The sequence below is a fragment of the Nicotiana tabacum genome, chromosome 3, assembly GCF_000715075.1.
Source record: "Nicotiana tabacum cultivar K326 chromosome 3, ASM71507v2, whole genome shotgun sequence".
Taxonomy (NCBI): Eukaryota; Viridiplantae; Streptophyta; class Magnoliopsida; order Solanales; family Solanaceae; genus Nicotiana; species Nicotiana tabacum.
In genome coordinates, this window is record NC_134082.1 from 203,884,099 (window position 1) to 203,902,273 (window position 18,175).

General features: G+C 35.8%; 2 protein-coding genes across 3 annotated transcripts; one reads left to right on the forward strand and one right to left on the reverse strand.

The window, feature by feature from the left end:
- The first annotated feature begins 1,234 nt into the window (after positions 1–1,234).
- LOC107813499 (uncharacterized) lies at positions 1,235–6,169 on the forward strand. Of its 2 annotated transcripts, none has more exons than XM_016638771.2 (6): positions 1,235–1,659; positions 2,755–3,136; positions 3,520–3,716; positions 3,891–4,038; positions 4,768–4,921; positions 5,774–6,169. In XM_016638771.2, the coding sequence occupies exons 1-6, from the start codon at positions 1,601–1,603 to the stop codon at positions 5,797–5,799; spliced, it is 966 nt and encodes a 321-aa protein (XP_016494257.1). In that variant the 5' UTR covers positions 1,235–1,600; the 3' UTR covers positions 5,800–6,169. The 2 variants fall into 2 exon arrangements, with proteins under 2 accessions (XP_016494257.1, XP_016494259.1); XM_016638773.2 differs by having other exon boundaries at positions 1,254–1,659; positions 3,894–4,038.
- Positions 6,170–7,252: 1,083 nt separating this feature from the next.
- Positions 7,253–11,023, reverse strand: LOC107813498 (uncharacterized). Its single transcript, XM_075250421.1, has 7 exons — positions 10,865–11,023; positions 10,660–10,781; positions 10,359–10,411; positions 10,155–10,218; positions 9,975–10,017; positions 9,820–9,867; positions 7,253–7,827 (listed from the first exon to the last, which is right to left on the reverse strand). The coding sequence occupies exons 1-7, from the start codon at positions 10,946–10,948 to the stop codon at positions 7,672–7,674; spliced, it is 570 nt and encodes a 189-aa protein (XP_075106522.1). The 5' UTR covers positions 10,949–11,023; the 3' UTR covers positions 7,253–7,671.
- Positions 11,024–18,175: the final 7,152 nt, after the last annotated feature.

The window sequence follows — 18,175 nt, forward strand, 5'->3', positions numbered from 1 at the left end:
AAATTTGCACATGAGCTCATAATTGTATAAAAATCAGATATTTAAGCCAAATATGACAGTTGAGCGACCGTGCTAGAACCAGGAACTCGGGAATGCCTAACACCTTCTCCCGGGTTAACAGAATTCCTTACCCGGATTTCTGGTGCGCAGACTGTAATACAGAGTCATTCTTTTCCTCGATTCGGGATTAAAATTGGTGACTTGGGACACCCTAAATCTCCCAAGTGGCGACTCTGAAATAAATAAACAAATCCCGTTTCGATTGTCCTTTAATTGGAAAAAACTCCCTTGTACCCTAGCGGGGGCGGAAAAAGGAGGTGTGACAAGTACAAGGTTACAACATGGTTCATTACCTTGTGAAATGGGAAGGAGAACCGCTTCATAGGGCATCATGGCTAATGGACAAAGATCTCCAGCGACGCCAAGGCGAGGTGCGCGCATATGTGTCGATGCTTTGTGCTGAGAGCGACACAAAATTGGGTGGGGGACAGTGTCATGACCCGCCACACCATCATGCCACATAAGTGCCACTTGACATATATTTTTGCTATATGGAAGGGTTACATAAGTTAGGGAAAAGATCTTGGTGAAATATTCTAGAACTATGGAGAATTTCTTTAGAAAAGTTCTAGATATTTATACATTTGTAGGAAAATTCTAGAGAAATATAGAGGTTTCCTTAGGAAGACCTAGAACCCTATAGAATTGTTAGGAAAGTCTTTAGAAGAATCTAGGTGTGTAGAATATTCTAGAGAATGAACTTAGTTGTAAATATGAAAGAACTTGTAGAATAATTATTATTTACATATTAGCCCCTAGGTGATTAGTATAAATAGGGGGCATTCATTTGTAATTCATCAACCAAGCAAACAATTCAAGTTCTCTCTAATACAAAATTTTCTTTAACAATTCTCTTGTGTTCTTTCTTCCATTCTCTTAGCGATCTTGAGTGTAGTAAGGGTGACTTGACATAGCAAGAACGCGAGCAAGTTGTGCAAGATTATGAGTGAGTTATCAAGTGTCTTTTAGAAAATCAAACACATTTGTTTGGGTTGGGTTTTATGATGACACTATCAATTTATGTGTACCATTATTTTTAAGATTATAATTTTATATTTTAAGGCGTCTTAAATATTTTTTGGGTTGCCCGATTTAGAATAATTCAATACTGTAAAAAAAGGAGGGGGGGGGGGGGGGAAGAAGGAAAAAAAAAAGAAAAAAGAAAAGCCAAGGCATCTTAAGACGTGTTCCTAGAGGCGCCCAATCCCACGCCGCATGAGGAACCAGGCGCCAACAAAGACCTAACAACATTTCTGTTTCCAAATCTCATTTTACAGCCAAAAAACAAATATAAAATAAAACTCTTTAAGAAGTTGTATTCGTAGGAGGAGCATTATATTGACCAATTTGGTCGGTGCTTTTCCTCCAAGAAACTTCTCCAATTAGAATATTCGTTGCAAAGAATTACTTATTCAGAGTCCCATTTTCAAATTTATTTGGCAATTTTGTTGCTGTCCTCCTGAAAAAATAATGAGTCGCTGTTTTACATGTTAGCCGAGTTAGGGTTTTGAGCAGTTATTTTAATTTCGGGGACCCTAAAATGGAGGTTGCTGGATCTAGAAGGAAGTCTTTTGACCAAACCGAGATTAACTGGGACAAGTAAAGCTTCCTTTCATTTCTTCGATTTATTTTGTCTTAATATACGACTCCTCAATTTTGTTTTTGTCATTTTAATGTTTTTTTCCCATCCGTATGATTGAATGATTATTATGTGTTTAATTATAGGAAATGATTATCGGTCTTGCAGATTGCAATTAATAACGTGTCGAATTATGGAAATTAATAACTAGTTTTTTAAGTAATTAGCAGAAATCTATTTGCAATTCTCTTATTCACTGTGAATTAAACATGAAAACCAAGGGTTGCTAGTTGGGACTCATAATATTCTGGAGGTTGAAATTTATTTGAGAAAATGTAATTAGGTAAATTATTCAGGATTTTGACACTGAGACTTGTTATTTGTGGTTAAAAAAAGTATATGTCTCTAAATAATTGTCCTGCAAAACCAAAGGGAGACTATTGTACTCTGTCCCCCCTCCAATCCTGTGTATAATAGTGATTGGGGTTCAAAATTGAACAGTAGGAAGGCTTAAACTGTATATTTATCACCGGAATAAATGTGGTGGGTAGTATTACTATATTATATTTCTTAGTTTGCACATTTAGTAGACAAAAGGTTGTAGATTGCCCCCAGTCTTAGTTCAAGTGGCAAAGGTTGAGGGACTTGTGACTTAGGTCATAGGTTCGAGCCTTGTGTCATGTGAGCTAAGCTTGGTATTTTAAGTGGAGAAGGGTACAGGGTGGGTCTATTATCCCCGAGTTCCGGAGGCTCCGGTTGGTCCTATGGGTTGCGGCAGACCGATTACTCTGTCATCTTAAAAAACAAGTTGTTCTAGATTAGCTCATTTTCTGAGATTTTGGAAAAATCATTAGAATGTAGGATCTTCAGCTTCTCTCTCTGGTGGATTTCAGGCCTTCAAAGTTATGTATTCTAATAACTTAGTTTAAGTTTCTCTATCTTATAGGATAACTGTTTAAGGTCATGCAGGATACGTTTGCATTGCTCTTAATCTTTTAAGGATGTACTGTCCGGTAGGGATAATTTCTTTGCTTTTATGCAGGCTTTCTCCTTTTATTTTTAAGCTTTCTTTTTTTCTTTTGGACTTCTCTTCATATCTTCCACCTCTTCTGCAGGCTTGATAAGAGTAAGTTCTATGTTGTGGGAGCTGGGATATTTACAGGGCTTACTGTTGCGCTCTACCCCATTTCCGTTATCAAGACTAGAATGCAAGTTGCAACCAATACTGCTGCGAAAGACAATGCATTTTCTGTTGTCAGGGGCATATTGCGAAACGATGGTGTTCCTGGTTTATATAGAGGTTTTGGAACGGTCATTACTGGGGCGATTCCCGCCAGGATTATATTTCTCACAGCACTAGAGACCACTAAGGTGGCTGCCTTTAAGATGGTTGAACCATTCAAACTATCAGAACCTATACAGGCAGCTATAGCAAATGGCGTTGCTGGCATGCTGGCGTCTCTCTGTTCACAATCTGTCTTTGTTCCAATTGACATAGTATGGCCTTTATCTCTACATTCTCTTTTCATAATAGAGGCTTAATGACTTGGACTAGTGGATTGTAAATCTGACGTAATTTATTCTCTAAAAATCCACGTGTAGCTAGATTAAATATCTGATTTCATCTGAAGAATGTTTTCTTAAATTATCAGATTGCTCTTCATTCTTTTTGTCATTTACTAGAATTTGCATTAGAATATTAACTACATTTGGCTGAATTGAGCATAGCAAAGTAATTTACAAATAAGTCGTGTTTCTGACATTTATGGTCTTCCTTATTTTGTTGTTATTGCCCTGCTTTCTACTCCAGTCAGTCACAATTTTGTGGATGAGTTTTTTCAAGTTTCGAAAACTAATGTCATGAAATCGGATGGAAATAGGTTAGTCAAAGGTTAATGGTGCAAGGATACTCAGGCCACGCAAGCTACAATGGTGGCTTGGATGTTGCTCGCAAGGTTCTGAAGTCAGAAGGTGTTCGTGGACTATACAGAGGGTTTGGTCTATCTGTTATAACATATTCCCCATCCAGTGCTGTATGGTGGGCAAGTTATGGCTCGAGCCAGCGTTTCATATGGAGGTGAGACATGACAATGCCGATCTTCCAAAATTCTTTAAGAGTGGACTTTCCCTTTTCTACTGTTCGCGTTCCTGCTATACCTTTGTATTGGGTTGCATCGCCAAGTATTGTTGTTCTATAGATTTCTGTTGGGTAACTTTTTGTGGCTTATCAATTGCTTTTGGTATCTATCAGCAGGCTCTTGGATAATGGAACTGAGCATGGTGGGCCTGCTCCCGGCCAGGGGAAAATAGTGGCAGTTCAAGCTGCTGGTGGGATCATTGCAGGTGCTACTGCATCTTGCATAACAACTCCATTGGACACCATTAAAACTCGATTGCAGGTATTACCTCTGTTTTCTGTTATGAACTATTTCTTCAAAACGGTGACTGATTTTTCTACACTTTTCAAAATTTTCCGTACTGTTTACCCTTGATTAGTTTTTGTGTTAAGTATTTGCAAGTGTTAAGCTTTCGCAAGAGGCATTGTAGTACCTTTAGATGAGTTAGGACTTAGGTGTTCGTTTTGTTTCCTACAGATTGCTGTGCACAATTTTGCATTAATAGCTGCTTCCTTCATTTGCATAGAAATTGTGGATATTCTCTTTTCTCTCTCTCGGTCTTTTTTCCTTTTTTCTTTTTCATTGTGATGATGTATGATTTTATTAGAAAAAACAGTATCAAGCTGATACTGTGATAGTACAAAGATAATGCTGGTTATAAAACACTAGAAAGCTAAGTTATCAAGCATGTCCAGCATGTTTTGAAGATCCAATACAACACTCCCATCTCTTCAGTAGTACAAGTAGCGTAAACATTTATATTTCACAGACTGCACCTCCTCCTTTTTGCCTTCAAAACACCTCTTATTTCTTTCTTTCCATATTGTCCAGGCTATGCATCTCTTTTCCCTTTGGTCTCATCCTTTGGTGGTTGGACACATAAATGAGAGTGTTGAGAAGCAATTCCTTTTAAAGCTCTAGCCACACTATTTTGTGCTCTTGCATTGTCCTGTAATTAGTCTCAGTTTTGGAGTCTTGTTATTTAAGGATCTTGTTGTTCATGCACTACAGGTGATGGGACACGACACGAGACCTACTGCACGTCAAGTAGTGAAGCAGTTGATTGCCGAGGATGGTTGGACAGGATTTTATAGGGGATTAGGTCCAAGATTTGTCAGCATGTCAGCATGGGGAACCTCCATGATACTTGCCTATGAATATCTCAGTATGATCTTAACCTCTTCTTCTTTTTCCTTTAATTTTTACTACCTCGTGAGCAATAAATCACAATTTGTTTGGAAGTTTAAGTGTGATTTATAAACCTAATGTGTTGCTACTATGGATGTGTCCAATTGAATCAGAGTGGTAGGTGTTGTACTTGATTTTTGCGAGTTTATATGGGACCTTCTATTCACAACATTCTGATTTTGTGATTGATCTTGATGCCTTTAAAGGACAGTTGTGACCTGAAAATACTTGTTATCATTCACTATTACAATAAATTTATCTATGAAATTTGGCCTCCCACTGACTTGATGTGTGCTTTGCTGTTCTTTATGTTTTATTATCAGTTTTATTGATGCTCCAGTTACTGTGCCCAATCTGTTTTACCTCTTGATCAAAAAAACTGTGCCTAATCTGTTTACATATAGATTTTGTGGCCTATTAGCTCTGATTAGTATAAAGAGTTTGCATGTCTGCTCGGCTGCTCCATCATGCTTCCCTTGAAACAAGCCTTTTTATCTGGATCAGATGTTCACTAATATGTCCTTTGTAGCTTAGTGGGCAAACAAAAATATCCAGTTCGCACTCTAGTTGTGACAAATGCATATTCATAAAAGAGAGAAGATCTGTTGCTCTAATTCTTGATTCTAGGCAAAAAATAACACCCAATTGGTTCTCCATTTTTGACGATATCATTGCCAATTAAAAAAGAGAAAAGCCTTGTTAAAATACTCGAGTGTCACATTTGTATCCTAATATTTGATAAGCTACTGCTATTTTTTTTTTAACATGAAGATATGAAACGTGCATCTTGTTCAATAAATTTTCCTGAAACATGATTTTTTTTTGGCAGAACGCTTGTGTGCAGTAAATGAATAGGTTGATAGAGCTAGCTGCCAGATGACTCTTCATGCGGTAGGGTTTTTCTTATATTACTGCCATACAATTTTGGAGCTGGAGATATCAAGACCGTGCTAGCTCTCCTGATTAGTTGTCCGTATAGATGACAGTGATACATAAGCTGACTTGGAATCCAAGTATCTGGCCTACCACAATTGATTTTCTTTGGGATTTACTCACAGTATTCTTAAACGATTTTTGCCGGATAAATGCAATATTCATTGATTGTAATCAATCACTACAAGGAGGATGAAGAATATATTCTTAAATGATTTTTGCCAGATAAATGTAATATTAATCTATATGCATAGATGAATTCTTGATCAAATGCAAGTTCATTTCAATGCAACTCTTGTTTTGAAGCCTTTAGATTCTTCGATTTGGTTTTTTCCCGACAGTTGGATCCCGTTTTGTTATACTTGTCCAGGTATCAAGAACTGCGCCCCATTGCACTTGTTCCTGCATATAAGTCCATGTAATAAACAAATATTTTCGTCTTCAATTTACTTACTTTTGATTACCAAAATTAGGTACCGGAGCTACCCTTTTGTGGACTTCAATTTGTGGTGAAAATCGTGTCTAGTACTAGTGTAGAGGTTCTACATTCCTTTCGCATTTAGAATGCAAGATGTCGTAGCCCTTATTCCACGAAAGGGGAGCATTACCAGTTTCGTACAAATGGTCAAGGAGGGTTCCATGAGCCATATAAACGAAAAACCTTTTCATTTATTATCGATGCACGAACCATCTTGACCAACTGATTATGAAAACTTCCCAAGTGATTTACACCCTTAGGGGTCGTTTTGTTGGAAACAAGTTATCATTGGAATAATTATCTTGGGATTAGTTATCTCACCCTCCCATAGGGATAAGAAAATACTACAATCCCGGGATAACTAAAATCCCGGGTTAGTTATACCGTAATTTTATCTCAACCAAACATGAGATAAATTCGTCTCAAATTTAATTTAATTATCCCTTGTACCAAACGAGCCCTTAATTGTCAATATGGATCTGCTCGAAAAGGATACCCACTTGGCACTGCAAATCTGATGAGGTTACCGGTAGAACTAGGTAAACCAGATTGAACATAACGATTCTTGGGTGTATTGCAATGGCTTTTACATGCTCCACTTCTGCCTTTCTCAGATTATTTCTTGAACATATGCAGTATATTATGAATAGGTGATTTAAGGACATACTGACCTTGATATGTGATGACTACTTTCATTATACTCTTTCCTCTCAGAACTGCATTAAGTTAATACTGTGTTCTTATATTAGCGGCACACTTATTTATCTTACAATCAAAATACTAGATAGAGAAGGTTCAAATCAATCTGGATGCTGCATCACAGAAATAGTGCAAAACTCTGCCAACCATCATGTAAATTCACGGGCCATCAAGTCCCAAAAACCAAAGACAAACTAGTAATATGAGTAAATTGACTAGCAAAACACCAATGCTCTTACATAACAATATCATGAAGCAAGCTGTCTTTTAAGCTGAATCGCATATTCGGATAAAATTTCTACAAGACTACCCCAATAAAGAAAAGAACTTAAGGCCGAAGGATATCCGCTGCAAAACTTATAACTTCTCACCTCATACTATAGCCTATTTTAAATTAAATAGGCTTAAGAATCTATTTTAGCCTGTATTACACTCTGAGAACTCTTAATCACTAGCTAAGAAAATCCGAATCAAACAGCCTATATCAATTGTGGCCAACAAATTCACTTCTTTTCCCCAAAGCTGCCAATTCAAATGTGCAAGTGTGAATCAAATTATCGACCGTGAAGAGAAATCTATAAAGGGCCATATGAAATTTATTCTCCAAAATGCACATCTCAAATAACTTGGAGCTGATCTTCATTATCATCATCCTCATCATCACGGTTTACCTCCACATATTCCTCAAGTGATGATGCTGTAAACAGTTCACCGACCTTCATGTCATTTTGAGTTAGGTTCTTCTCCGAACTCTGAGACTTCCCTTTGTTCATCTGTTGAATACACATGATGAGCACTAAGAATCTCAGAAACATCACGAAAGCAACATACACCAATGTGCTGAAACTCTGGTAAAACAAGATACTTTTATACAGCTTGGTTCAGTAGAAAAGACAAATGGTAGAAAGGGAAGTAAAGGAGTATTTACAACTTGGTAATAAGTAAAAGAAGGTGGAAAGTAAAAAAGGAGGAGAATGTCATGTTCGCTGTGTCATATTCGCTTATACTATCACATGTGTACGGTTAGATAGTAAATAAATATCAGAACGTGAGAGAAGCAAATCAACCGCTCCCCTCCCATTCAATGAACCAAACCAATCGTTACGTACAGATATTTATTTCTCAAAATCCATTTCATGTTTCATGGAGACTGCTGTTTAATGAGTATTATACAATTAAAAGTAGCCAGCAGGGAAACATTCTCTTCAGCCTTAAGAATCAATTTTCAAGCATAACTAGTATCCATATGTAAACATAAATAGGCAATCCAACATCCAGAGAACAAAACAGTGCTTACATGTACAGACTATGTATGCACTAACCCCAGTCCAATTATTTTCAATCCAGTCTAGCAGAAACAAATAGAAGAGAATCGGGTAGATCCCAAGGGGGGTAAAAATAAAAATGACCATAAACTGTCATCTACATCATTTGTTTATGCAAGAAAAGGTGACATACAATTTACATGTTAAAAGTTGATTTTCATATAACGTGAATACATATTTGAGTAAGTAGGGCACTTTGGGAGGATTATAACATTCACAATTATGCTAACTATTATTTGATCCACGATATTCATATGGATAAGAAGGCAGAGAGTATGACCGTTTACAGGGAATGATCTGTAGCAATCAATACTTATGACCAAATTGTCGCCAATGTCACGCCATAAGAGGCAGGCAGTAAGTGGTCTGTCAGTTAACCACCTGAAAGATTGGCAATTGTGAGCCCACAAGGCTTAATGTGGTGTGGAAGGGCGGGAAAGGTGTTCTCGTTTAGACTCCAAGAGAGTAGAGATCAAATAATGAGGAGGAAATATGATTATGGGGAACAAAGAGGGTGAGAGAAATACGTGGTTAAACAGCTTACTTTCTCCTATGGCTAGAGTACATGGTAATAAATCACTGACATGAATTGTAAAGATTTGAAATATAGCAAAGGACAAAGGCCACTCTGGTGCTAAGCACTAGTCAAATGGTATAGCTTGATACTATTGACACATTGTTGAATTATATCGATTACATCTAAATTGAAAAAGATGGGGTTTATGATAAGTCACTGTAGTTAAATCCTAAGTTTCTCCGACACGGTAGTTTAGGTGCCGCGCCCATGTCGACATGAAACTAGTATGGGTGTGGGTATGGGATCTGTACCGGATCTGGTCAAATAATTTTGGGTACTTTGACCACGACGGACGGAAAAAATCGAGACAAGATACAATTTGATTATCAAAATAAGAACCAAAACTAGGATAAATTTGAAGAAAATAGCATATTTTATCTAGGAAATCAATCATTTACTTATCTACAACTTGAGAATAAAAAAGAAATACATATTTCACAAGCGATACATAAGTATTCCAAAAATATTTCTCATAATTTAGAGATAGTTCTATATTTTTATTTATTAATTATTTTTAGCAGGATCCCTGCACCTGCACCTGCACCCGTACTAGAATCCATATCCCTGAATCTTAGAATTTACATCTCGAAGGATCCGACTTCTCGATCCGCACCCGTGTCGGGCACCCGCATCTGTGTCCGAGCAACTTAGGTTAAACCATTCTATTCATTATGAGATGCCAAACCGAGTATATTAGATATCTAATGTGAAAAGATAATATGTGTAGGCACCCAATTATGTTGCCTGGTGTGTGTGTGTTGTTTTGGGAGTGGGGGGGGGGGGGTGCGCTAGGAACAAGAACAAGGCAGACATCTACCAGAAAACATTTATCATAAAGTTAATTCAGCAGAAATTTCTCTTACAGCACGTAGAAGTGACCGCCTATCCCGTTCTCGAGCATTCTTGATAGCCTGTAACCAATAACAAAACCATCAGCTTCATAGGTTGACAAATAACCCGCTGATCTTGCAGCTGACAAAAAAGCCAAAGGATAAGGCTACGAAAATTGAAACCAGACCTCCTCAAGAGCCTTTTTCTCAGCCTCCACTTCTGAAACATCTCTACAAGAAACCAATAATAACCATATGAGTCTTCCACAAACAGTGTTCATTTAAATTGAAGCAAAACCATATTAAACGCGCAGAACAGAGATTCAACAAATTGGGAAGGGAATGGGGAAAAGGAGGAATCTTTAAACCTTCCAACCACTTGACCAACACGACATGAGCACTTAGCACATACATTATGCTCCTTTGCACAGCCTGTTGAATTTTCAAATAAATGCAAAATCATCAAACCAAACACTTGACAGATTTCATAACGCAATATAGGATTTTCATTATGCTGTAACAAATATGCATAAAACAAAACAAAACAAATGAAAACAGAAATGAAAACTAACCAGTGCAGAGATTGTGGTAAGCTTGACGCACGTTTCTTTTCGAACACTTCTGACTATCATAATTTTAAAATAAAAACAGGATATTAAGTCAATTGCTGTGGAGTACCACAGTTCACTAGTTTCAATGAACATATAAATACATACTATAGAAATTTTAACCAGTTATATATATGGGTTTTGCTAACCTAGTAGATGTGTCCAATTGTATCTTCTATAATTTAACAACCTAAATATTGGCATTTTTATATCCAATTTAGCAAAAATTAAATTTTTTGAACAAGGAGAGAAGTAGAAGGTGTACCACTTAGCAGGTTCAGTAAGGGGTTTGTATTTTCCATATTTGCGCTTCCATTCAATTTGATCTTTACAACGAAGGCATACTCCTGTTATGTCTGAGAAAGGCCTAAACTTTCCACCCACTTCCTGCAAAATAAAAAAGCAAAACCGATCAATGGTTGACACTCAATTCAAATGTTTAATGGCCGGAGAGTAAAAGGTGAGCGTACGGTTTCATTGATTTTGACGCCGGCGTTAGGTTTCCAGGCGACTTTGTTCTGGTGCTTCGGCGGCCCTTTCCTCACGCTGCTCATTTTTTTTCCTTCTAAAACGTTAACTCACTTCAATGTATTGATGTAGTAGAACTACTATTGGGCTGACCAGTAATATGACATTATTTATTGTTTTAAGCTAATTTTGAATGTAGCCCATGGACTTGGGTAACACAATCGGCCCAACATCTACGGACGGGTCCGTACAGCAAGAACGCAACATTTCTTCATCTTCTATACTCTCAGGAACCAGGATATTTCTGAAACTTTTTACTTAGCTATACTACTTTTAAAACTTATTTACTCTCACTATTGAAATTTTAATTTAATTACAAATTAATATATAATTATCAATTATATACAAACTAATACCAAATGAGTATCCCTCAATATTAGGAATTTAATAAGGAATATCAGTTTAAATTTCTCTCTCTCTCTCCATCTCTCTTCTTTCCTCAACTTCAATCTCCTCTGCTTCTCTCTCTTTTCTCATCTCCTTCCCTTTTTTTTTCCAGAAAATTCATCAATGAATTTCAATCGTTTACTAAGAAGTTTTAACTTAGCAATATTTCTTTTCATGTTCCACAGTTGGTGTTCAAATTAAAATTTATCAACCAATAAATTTTGAAGGTGATTGACTTTCCATCATTGACAATTATTAAAAAGCTTTGAAGCTTTAAATTCGAATTCGAATTTTAAAAAATATATTATTTATTTGGATTGGGGTTGTTACGAGCGTTTGAGAATATTCTTTGAGTTTATATCTCAATTTTGAAGATGTTTCATGAAGATTAGAGTTGATTTTGGTTGAATTTTCAGATTAAAAAGAACACATGACATATAATGTGCATACAAAATCGTATTGGGGTTATATTGCAGTTGTATGAAATTTGTATGCAAATTTTATTTAAGTTGTATTTTATTGTAGTTGTATTTTCTTATTTGAACGTTGTATAAAAGTTGGAAAGAAGTTGTATACTGTATGAAATTTATATTTAAGTTATAAATACTTTCTTTTTACATAAAGTTATTGATACGTATCAAAATTGTATTAAAGTTGTATGAAAATTATTTTTTAGTTGTACTCTGTTGTAGTGTTATTATTTGTGTATGAATGTTATATGAAAGTTATATTAAACTTGTCCTATCAGGTTGTGCCATTGTATTGATTATTCCCCAATTTCGCCATAGATATTCAGAAATAAAAACTTCTCTCTTTTGGTAAAGTTTTCGGTGACTTAAAACTTAAATATATTCTCCAAGAGTGATTTCACATGCATATCTGGACTAAAGACGCGACTTTTGTTTCTCAAAATTAAATCAAAGTGTATTAATGTCTATTCCTAAATGAGCTTATGAAGAAACTTTAATATGAAAGGTGGATCCTCTTTTGATGTTCCAATATGTTAATACAAAATTCCAAAATTTAATCTCAATATCGCACGTGAAAAAGAGGGAAGGAGGCGGTAGTAGAAGAAGGAGAGAGGAGAAGGAAGAACAAAGAAAAAAAAAGGTATAATTGAATCTCTTAATCGAAGGAACTAATTATAACTTTGGAGCCTTTTAAGGAGAATGTATATAATTTGGAAAAAAATCACTTAGCTCTAGTAAATAGGAAACTTTATACGATCCAGGTAAATAAGTTTGAAAAATAGCACATATAAGAAAAATTTCCATATTTCTGAATTCGGGTTGACAAATCTAATATATACACTCATTTGACATTATATATTTTTACGCTGCCAATATAATTTAATTTATTATTGCAGTTATTTACTCTATTTTTCAACTGATATTGTTGGAAAATTATACACATTTGTCGGCCACAAAATTTAACACAATTTTTTCAGCTTGCTAACTTTTATAAAAAGTCCTCCGTCTCGATGTCTTTAAACTAACACGCTCACAAAAGGTGGGGTGAAAAATAAAAGAGTTGACCTTGTCAAACAATAGCAAAGAAAGGTGCAAAGTGATGAATTATTATTGCATTAAAAATGGGGACCAATCACCCAGGAAAATACAAAAAGAAATAAAAGACGAGGAAAACTTGTTCATTGGGTTGTCTATATTTTCTTGCAGGCCATGCAAAAGACTTCTCTTACTGATTCCTTTCATTTTCATGTCTTTGTTTTCTTCCTCTCAATAATTCCTCCGAACGGAGCAGTAGACCATAGGCATATACGACGTGAAATGAAAGGTTTTGGGTGATTTTCTTCAAGCATTAGATGATTCAACTTTGTAATTTTGACCTGACCTTTCTAATATCTTCTTACTCCTAAATGGGCCGAGCTATCAGGGGCGTGTGTAATTTTGACCATAGGCATAATGCCCGTTTGGATTGACTTAAAAAAAGTACTTTTAAGCACTTGTGCTTAAAAGTTACTTTTTTTAAGTGCTGGAGCTGATTTTATAAATAAACAGTTATGCGTTTGGATAAAAGTGCTGGAGCTGGAAAAAAGCGGTTGAAATATTTGGTAAACAAGTGCTGGTAAGCACTTTTTCTATTAAAATGACTGAAATATCCTTAAAGCCGTTAATACTATAAAGAAGCTTATTACTATAATATTTTATTTTAAACTTATTAATATAAATACGAAATAATTGATATTTGAACTGATCACCTAAGATAATTTTTATAAATATAATTGTTGAACTCTTATTTTTCACTTCTTTCAACCATGTAAATTTTTTATTTATTTCTTGAAATTCCAAACTTACTGGGAAACATATGAAATGACTATCACATTCTAATAAATGTTTAATCATTTTATACTAATATTTAGGACTATTTTTTCCTTCCTTTTAGGTTTAGGAGTCCTATTTCCTATCTCATGTTTTAATTATTTAGTAAGAAAACTTCATTAGGTAAATGTCGTATTCACGTTTCAAAGCAAAGCTAAACTTCAAAGTAAGTTCACGTTTTAACAAATTTTAAAAGTTTGAGTTGGATATTATAATTATTTCAAAAGTTTGTGAAGGATATTTTTGGAATAATAAATATTATTAGGGACAAGAGGATAAAATACTTGGTCAAAGATAGTTGGCTTTTAAGCTGGAAAAAGAAAGTTGGGATCAACCAACTTGTGGCTTTTTTTAAGCCAGTTTAACTTTTTTTAAGCTATTTTCTTTTTTGCCAAACATTCCCAACATCTAAAAATGGCTTAAATGCTAGTTTGACCAGCTTTTAAGCCAATTCAAACAGGCTAATAGTGTAGTAGAGTTTTTGCAGCAAGCAAAGATGACCTCTACTTGTTTCCAACAAATCACAAGGAGCAAGAGTAGCTCTAAATTGACTTCTTGGAAGAATAAAAGATGAAACTCTAGCTTGCTCTACATTTTCTCTCTTTTCCTTAGTATGAGTGTGTTCAGTTTCTTGTTTTTAAGGGTACTCTGTGTCACACCTCCTTTTTTTGTACCTACCCTGAAGGAAAAATGCGTGAGGGAGTTTTTCCATTTTAAGTGACATTATTCGAAAATGAGATTATTTATTTATTTCAGAGTCGAAACTTGGGAAAGGTTTAGCTTTTGGTGTCCCAAGTCACCGGTTTATCTTGAATCCCAAATCGAGGAAATTTTCGACTTTCCAAATAAAGTCTGCGAACCAGAAATTCTAAGTAAGGAATTTTGTTGACCCGAGGGAAGATGTTAGGCACCCACGGATCCCGTGGTTCTAGCACGGTCGCTTAAATTGTTATAATGGCTAAATATCTGATTTTAATACATGTTATAACTTGTGTGCTTTTATTAAGTTTAAACCGCTTTTATTATTATTTTTAATAGAATTGCAACGTCGTGAAAATGCATCTCGAACCACGTCGCAATCAATGCACCCGTGGTTGTTAATATATTCCGACTCCGTTGAGATTTGGATTTAGGTCACATAAATGCGCACCCGAATTTAAGAATGTAATTTAATTAAAATCGCGCCTAAAGAGTCTAACGCGTTATTATCTTTGGGGAAAGCCGTGAAGTTCGCTAGACGGCTCATCCCGTATTCTAAGTATTTTTAATATATACATTTATGAGAGCCCCACAGTTTGTGCATTTTTTTTGGCGAGGCTCGTCTCATTTTATTTTTTAAAAGGGCAAGCCTTAAAGCAACTATGATTTTTTTTTGTCTCTAAAAAAAAAGAAAATATCCTAATTAAAATGTTTCAGGTCTAATACGGGTCAAGCAATAGTTTTAAAATAAACGCACCATTGGGCTCAAAAGTAAACCCGAAGAATATGAATTGAAACAACGATCCATTAACGAAGACTGTTCGAGCGCGGGCCTTAAAATTTGCCCAAACGAGAAAGGTATTTAATAGGCCCACTTCAAGACTTTTAATTAGCTACTGATCCTTGATTCTTACCAAACAAATTTCAAATTAAAAGAAAATGAATGGCATGCTCAGTTATTTCACGCTATTGCAATATGCACTTGATAATTGAACGTATGGAATAATGATATGTATCTATTTATTCCTACTGGAGATTGATTACTCAGCACAGGCTAACTAGTTTGATACTAGCTCGAACTATACTTACTAGTCTAATACTTAACTTGGGCTTGACGTATGATAACATAATCAATTACTTCACGTTGTTCTAACTGCCTGCTAATTTATTACTAACCATACAATCGTTTAATGACGAACTACAAAAGAGGATCTAATACTTAAACAATCCAATAATTCACATGATCTAGCTAACTCGAAATTCATTTTTTCAGTCCAAATACAATCTCATACAGTTCATTCGAATACACCCAGGAGCCTACTAAAATCATGCATTACACTATCAATGTGAAACTAAACCAAGCTAATTGTTAACTTAACCCAAAATCAGCCAAAAAAAAAAAACACAACCAAAATCAGTCTAGTAGTTCAATATAGTTCTTGACAACATAAGTAATCTAATTGGAGTATTAAAACTACAACAATTCTTAATAGGTTCAGATTAACAAAAGTTCCTTATCATTGACTTTCTGGATCATTTATACACTTGAACCAAGATTCCACATTCAACTGGAGACAAGAGTGTACCTGGATTCGAGATTACAATGAAGAAAAAGAGTCAGTCGAGGCAGGCAAGATTAACAACAACAAGTTGAACTCAACAGTCCCAAATTACGTCAAGCTTGAACCCAGAAACAAATATAGGAACCAGAAGTATTTTGAAAATCGAACAACACTACTCAATAAACCCAAAATCAACTGAACATCAACCAAATGGATCCCAGTTGAAAACCAGCAGCAATCTCATACACTGACCCCAAAAAAAACTAAAAGTGAACTCTTATATGTCTAAGAATAAACCCTTTTTAGTTTGATTCCTGAATTTGATTTCAAAGAACAAACTTCAAACTCAAAAACTCTCAACAAACTGATTAAAATCACTAAATATTCTGTATTTTTTGACCCCTAAAAAAGGAATTCAGTCTGAACCTTTTTCCTCTTAATTTTCAGTCCAACCCCCCAGTCCAGTTTTTCCTCCCCTTCATTTTATAGCCCTCCTCCTCAAAATAAACAGGCTGCCCAGACTTAAAGTATTTCCTAATCTGTCCTTTCTACCTTTTGTTGTCTAGGCATGGGTTTTCTTATTTAAAAATCTCCTGAAGTTCAAAAATAATGCCTATCCTACTGTACAACAGGTTTCACTACCTATTTCCATGTGCAATCTCAGCTTTTATTATTTTAAGTCATCCTACATCTGACTTCCCACCTTTAAAGATGTCAGCCAGGATGTATTTGCACTAAGATTCCCTCTTTTGATTAATTTAATGATTCACTACATACTCAACTGGCAGTCCACTCACTCTAAACCCTTTTTTTTAGGTTTTCAAATCCCAAACTAAACTCTGAAATCTATATTAAAACTGCAGCTATAACTAATTCAAACTCCTAAATTCTGGATTGAAATTCAAACCAAAATCACATCAACAAACAAAAGAGCTTAGCAGAACATTGAAGTTGAAGCTAAAACTGAAATCAAAATCCATTGATGCTTAACAGAAAACCCAATAACAACATTACCATGAATTAGAACACAAACCTATTGATCCCTCCAGGTCAAAATTCCAATCACCAGTGGCACATTATGGGAATGATTAATTCATAATTCCAAATTAAGCTAAATAGAGTGAAGGAAATCCTGCGAGTATACTGAACTTAACGAAGATTGATGAATATCAAAGAACAAAGAAGCCACACATCACATATATGGGACAACCTGAACCAATGCCATACATTATTTAAACAAAAACAACAAAAGAAACCTACTGAAATGGACTATGAAATCAAAGCCAGGATTAAAACTACTATCAGGTTAAACTAACTCACACATAACGAACTAATAAATTGACCAAACAGTTTACAGCATATAAACAACAATTAAAGAAAACTGGACCCAATAAACGGTCTGATGAGAAGGAGAGAAGTATTGAACAAATGCCCAGAAACAAATCAAAACAAAGATACAATATAAAACAGACAAACAAAACTATAGAAGGAAACAAAAGGAATTAAGAAGAATTTACTGTTCTTTTCTCGGATTACAACAGTATGCCCTTTCGAACTTGAGTCCTAGTCAATATTATACGTCTATTTCGTGAGAAATAGGCCTACAATACCGAATAGAAACCAATTGACCCTGAAGCTTTGACACGTCTTGAAATGTTGAAACCCTAGATCCGTCATTCGACATTTTTTACTCATGTTCGAGCCAATTTGGTTAGGGATTAAGGACGAGGAGGTAAATGGGATTATTGGGTGTTAGTCTGGGGTCAAGGGGACAGCTAGGGCTTGGAGGGGAGATCTTTGATTGAAGATTCGAGGAGATCCAACGGGATTCGAAGGAATCTGTTGATGGTTTAGGGATGAGGGAAGCCTAGTGGTGGTGTGGTGTTGATTAGGGGTGGATTGGGGTGGTTTCATGGTCAGCTCGAAACTTCGATTGAAGATTCGAGAATATGTGGGGTGATTCGAGGCAAATGGTTCATGGATTCGTGTTGTGGATGGGGAGATGGCTCAGGGGTGTCCTTTTGGTGGTCACCGGCGTTGTTGCCGCGGGTTTATGGTGAGGGGGTGGAAGGGCGGCGCTAGGGTTCTTGGGGTCGTCTGGTTTATTGAGAGAGACGAAGAGAGGGGGTAGCTTAGGGGGTGGGGTGGGGTACGTTTGAAAGTATATGTACGTGATGGGTGAGTGTATCCCAGCCGTTAGATCTGATGAGATCAACGATTTGGATCACTTCACTTATATAAAATGGGGTCGTTTTGGTCTCAGTGG

Bases quoted from the DNA above. Each gene is read 5' to 3' on its own strand.
- LOC107813499 (XM_016638771.2), top strand. From the start codon at position 1,601: ATGGAGGTTGCTGGATCTAGAAGGAAGTCTTTTGACCAAACCGAGATT. The intron at 1,660-2,754 runs GTAAAGCTTCCT...CCTCTTCTGCAG, and splicing joins ACCGAGATTAACTGGGACAA to GCTTGATAAGAGTAAGTTCT. The intron at 4,039-4,767 runs GTATTACCTCTG...CATGCACTACAG, and splicing joins CCATTAAAACTCGATTGCAG to GTGATGGGACACGACACGAG.
- LOC107813498 (XM_075250421.1), bottom strand. From the start codon at position 10,948: ATGAGCAGCGTGAGGAAAGGGCCGCCGAAGCACCAGAACAAAGTCGCC. The intron at 10,412-10,659 runs GTACACCTTCTA...AAATTATGATAG, and splicing joins CTTACTGAACCTGCTAAGTG to TCAGAAGTGTTCGAAAAGAA. The intron at 9,868-9,974 runs GTCTGGTTTCAA...TATTGGTTACAG, and splicing joins AGAAAAAGGCTCTTGAGGAG to GCTATCAAGAATGCTCGAGA.